Source organism: Callorhinus ursinus, unplaced genomic scaffold, assembly GCF_003265705.2.
Source record: "Callorhinus ursinus isolate GAN/ISIS: 27379988/994484 unplaced genomic scaffold, GSC_fseal_2.0 scaffold4284, whole genome shotgun sequence".
Lineage (NCBI taxonomy): Eukaryota > Metazoa > Chordata > Mammalia > Carnivora > Otariidae > Callorhinus > Callorhinus ursinus.
Genome location: NW_027401338.1, coordinates 1 through 4300, shown reverse-complemented (window position 1 = coordinate 4300; position 4300 = coordinate 1). Strand labels below are relative to the sequence as shown.

Genomic DNA, 4300 nt, shown 5'->3' with positions numbered 1-4300 from the left:
CTAATGTCACCCCTTGCTGTCATTAAAGGCATCTCTTGAACATGAAGAGGGAAAGATCCTGCGCATCCAGCTGGAGTTGAACCAGGTCAAGTCTGAGGTCGACAGGAAAATTGCTGAGAAGGATGAGGAACTTGACCAGCTGAAGAGAAACCACATCAGGGTCGTGGAGTCGATGCAGACCATGCTGGATGCTGAGATCCGGAGCAGGAATGATGCCATCAGGCTCAAGAAGAAGATGGAGGGAGACCTCAATGAGATGGAAATCCAGCTGAACCACGCCAACCGCATGGCCGCAGAGGCCCTGAGGAACTACAGGAACACCCAAGGCATCCTCAAAGTAAGTGGGTTCAAAAGGCGGCCCCAAAGTAGCTGGGGTGACTGCAGCCCTGAGAACAAGGTGTCTCAATGACCGTTCATTCCACAGGACACCCAGATCCACCTGGATGACGCTCTCCGCGGCCAGGAGGACCTGAAGGAGCAGCTGGCCATGGTGGAGCGCAGAGCCAACCTGCTGCAGGCTGAGATCGAGGAGCTGCGGGCCACTCTGGAGCAGACGGAGAGGAGCAGGAAAATCGCAGAACAGGAGCTCCTGGACGCCAGTGAGAGGGTCCAGCTCCTGCACACCCAGGTGAGTATAACACAATAGTGAAAAATACAAAGGAATGAAAATGAAATTCCTGCTCATATCTTGGCATTACCTAAAAATGCATTCATAGTGTTTTATGGAGGATGAAATTTAAAACATTCAATATTTGTGGGTTAACAATATCTATACTGTGACATCCAGTCACATTAAAAACATATTATCATCTCAGATAATTTATGGAACAAGGAGGGATACTAATTACTTAATTAACTAGTTTGTGAGTTCATTAAAAATCTGGCATCTTGCATGGAGCACTGGGTGTTATACGCAAATAATGAATCATGGAACACTACATCAAAAACTAATGATGTAATGTATGGTGATTAACATAACAATAAAAAAATAAATAAAAACTAATGATGTAATGTATGGTGATTAACATAATAAAAAAATCTGGCATCTTAATTTTGCTCTCATGTATTAAATATTTCTAAATTTGATATTTCAACCAGAACACCAGCCTGATCAACACCAAGAAGAAGTTGGAAACAGACATTTCCCAGATCCAGGGAGAGATGGAGGAAATTGTCCAGGAAGCCCGCAACGCAGAGGAGAAGGCCAAGAAGGCCATCACTGATGTGAGCAGAGGGCAACACGGTCCTGGTCAAACTTGAATCCGGATGCGCTAGCTCAGCTCTCTCAACTGGTTTTGTTTTACTGCTCATCAGGCGGCCATGATGGCCGAGGAGCTGAAGAAGGAGCAGGACACCAGCGCCCACCTGGAGCGCATGAAGAAGAACCTGGAGCAGACAGTGAAGGACCTGCAGCACCGTCTGGACGAGGCTGAGCAGCTGGCCCTGAAGGGCGGGAAGAAGCAGATCCAGAAGCTGGAGGCCAGGGTGGGTCCTCTGATCAGCATATTTCCCACCTCATTCCAATCCAGTGCACAGTTTTGAGTACCTTGTACTGTTGGATGACTGCAGGCATACAGAGACAAATGAGAAATGTTCCTTGCTGCCCAAGAGCTAAAAGGACACGACTAGACTAGGGCATCAAAACTACATATAAAGCAGAGTAAAAGAAGCACTGCAGGTCATTTGAAGAAGCAGAAATCCACTGAGTGAATGGATCACAGTAAATATCTTTTAAAATACCTACCTTCTTGCAGGTCCGTGAACTTGAAGGAGAAGTTGAAAGTGAACAGAAGCACAACGTTGAAACTGTCAAGAGTCTACGCAAACATGAGAGGAGAGTGAAGGAACTCACTTACCAGGTAAGGAAAAGGCCTGTCTAGGTTTCCACCCTACTCTGCAAGGGCTCAAAAAGCTAATGAACAACAAAATGTTGATGGTATTTGTACTTTCAAGAGACTCACTCTTCAAAATATTATTTCAGACTGAGGAAGACCGCAAGAATGTGCTCAGACTCCAAGATCTGGTCGATAAACTGCAAGCGAAGGTGAAAGCTTACAAGAGACAAGCTGAGGAAGCGGTGAGTTCTGAAGCCCTTGGAGCGACCATGCAATCCCCCCACCAGCCCCAGACTTAGGCAGGGCCAAGCCAGCTTAGTTACAGGGATGAAAGGAAAGGGAAGGAGGGTACAATGAGGAAAGATCAAAGGAAAAGGGTCAACAACATTCTGAAGAATTAGAAGAAACCAGCCACTTGATGAGCCAGGGAAAACTGTTCCAGGGAAGGGGAAGAGGAACACAGTGCTTTTGAGTGGACAAGAGTCTGGTTCAAGGAGAAGAAAGCATCACAGAGAGAGCAGTAGAGAGGGGGCTGAGGAGCAAGAGAGGAGGCAGATCACATGGTCTTCTAGTCCTTGGTAAAAAGTCTGGACCACATTCTAAGTACAATGGGACACTAGAAAGCCACAGGAGGTTCTAAACTGCTCAGTCATGCCCTGGTTTATACTTTTTAAAAAGAATATTCTGGTTACTTTGTAGAGAACAGATTGTCCAATAACACAGGTAGATACAGGGCAACATTCTAGGAGACTTTTTGAACGGGCCCATGGCTTGCCTGCGGACAGTAGTGGAGCAGATAGAGAAGAGTAGAGAGATTGAAGATACGTTCTGGAGGGAGCAACTATAGGATGTGCTAATAGATTGCCCTGGGGAGGTGACAGAAATGAAATCAAAGGTACTTCATCAAGTTCATGGTTTGAGCAACCAGTTGGATGGTGCAACAAGGACTACAATGGGGAACTAAGGGAGGAACAGATTCACAGGGCAATAAAGAAACAGCATTTCTGTTCTGGAAACACTGTTTGAAACACCATCATATACATAAATGAAGGTGACAAACAGTTAACAGTTAGCTCCAGTTAAGTCTGGAGCTCAGACAGTCTTGGTCATGTTCAGACCAATAGATTCTTGGCACTCTACCTTATCTCATTTCCCCAGCCTATGATTTATTTGAAATAATAAATACCAATTTTCTAAGTATGTTAAGTATGGATATATATATACCGACTCATCACAGATTAGTTCCTCTGTTCATTAGTGGTTTTCATTATTCTGCTGACCTCTAAGGTCTGGGATGGGAAGCCGGGGGTAAGGGGGACAGAGAGAGAGAGAGAGAGAGAGAGAGAGAGACTTAACGTGTCTCTAGCCCCTACTTCCCTCAACTGTAACAGGAAGATCTGAGGTTTTATTCACGCTCTATTATTTAGCGATTCTAAGTTGTATTAATTTCTAAATTTGAATGCCATATTTTGAATAGTTGTCAACGAGCCTTTTAAAAAAGGACAATTACTAAAGACTAAACCCAAACTGGCCTTCCCAGATTCACTGCTTATCTGTTCGAACACCATCAGAGACTACTGAAGACTATTCTTGGAAACAAATTTTGTTTCATTTCTAAATTGTATTGACTGGCGATAATTTATACTCAAATACTCAAGGGGCAATAATTTATATTCAAGGTTATTAGCTTGATATAATATAGGTTTTCTTAGAAGGTTTTTGTTGTGTGTGTTTTTTTTTTTTAAGAAGGTTTGGTTCATTTGCCAAACTCTGGGGAAAAAAAGAAGTTGGAAAGCTGACATATTTAGTAGTAGCTCTAAGATGTTTATATGTTAAAAAGAAGAACTTTTAGGAATGTTGGTAGCAAAAATGTCACCTGTCCCTCCTTGTTATCCATGAGTTCAAGAAGCATGAGAGGAATTAATACAAAAAAAAAATTCAAGAGCGTTTCTCTAGTTTTTTTTTTTTTTAAGGTTTACTAGAGTGAAGCATTTTTAAGTAAAAAGAAATTTGAGACCAACTGACCTAAGAAACTAGAAATTCTGACTTCTTTTCCCTCCTAAATGCATCTCCATTCTCAGGAGGAACAATCCAACATCAACCTCTCCAAATTCCGCAAGCTTCAGCACGAGCTGGAGGAGGCTGAGGAACGGGCTGACATTGCTGAGTCCCAGGTCAACAAGCTGCGGGTGAAGAGCCGGGAGGTCCACACAAAAATCATAAGTGAAGAGTAATTCAACCAAATGCTAAAAAGTGACCAAAGAAATGCACAAAATGTGAACCTCTTTGTCACTCTGTTTTCTTACTTTGGTTTTTTGCAGATAAAAAATTTATCCGCAAATAACTTGTGAGTCTCTTTCCCACCGCCCAACTGTGTCAATTAATCTTTCTCTGCATCAGGAAAAGAAAGAAAGAAAGGAGAGGGAGGGAGGGAGGGAGGGAGGAAGAGAGGGAGGGAGGGAGGG

General features: G+C 43.3%; 1 protein-coding gene across 1 annotated transcript; it reads left to right on the top strand.

Annotated features, from left to right (window-relative positions):
• Positions 1 to 22: 22 nt before the first annotated feature.
• Positions 23 to 4069, top strand: LOC112819107 (myosin heavy chain, skeletal muscle; the record flags this gene model as incomplete). The annotated part of the gene is made up of 7 exons (XM_025866141.2): positions 23 to 337; positions 425 to 628; positions 1099 to 1224; positions 1315 to 1485; positions 1755 to 1859; positions 1982 to 2077; positions 3917 to 4069. Coding segments are annotated over 7 exons (1170 nt in total), but the record flags the coding sequence as incomplete, so codon positions are not given.
• Positions 4070 to 4300: the final 231 nt, after the last annotated feature.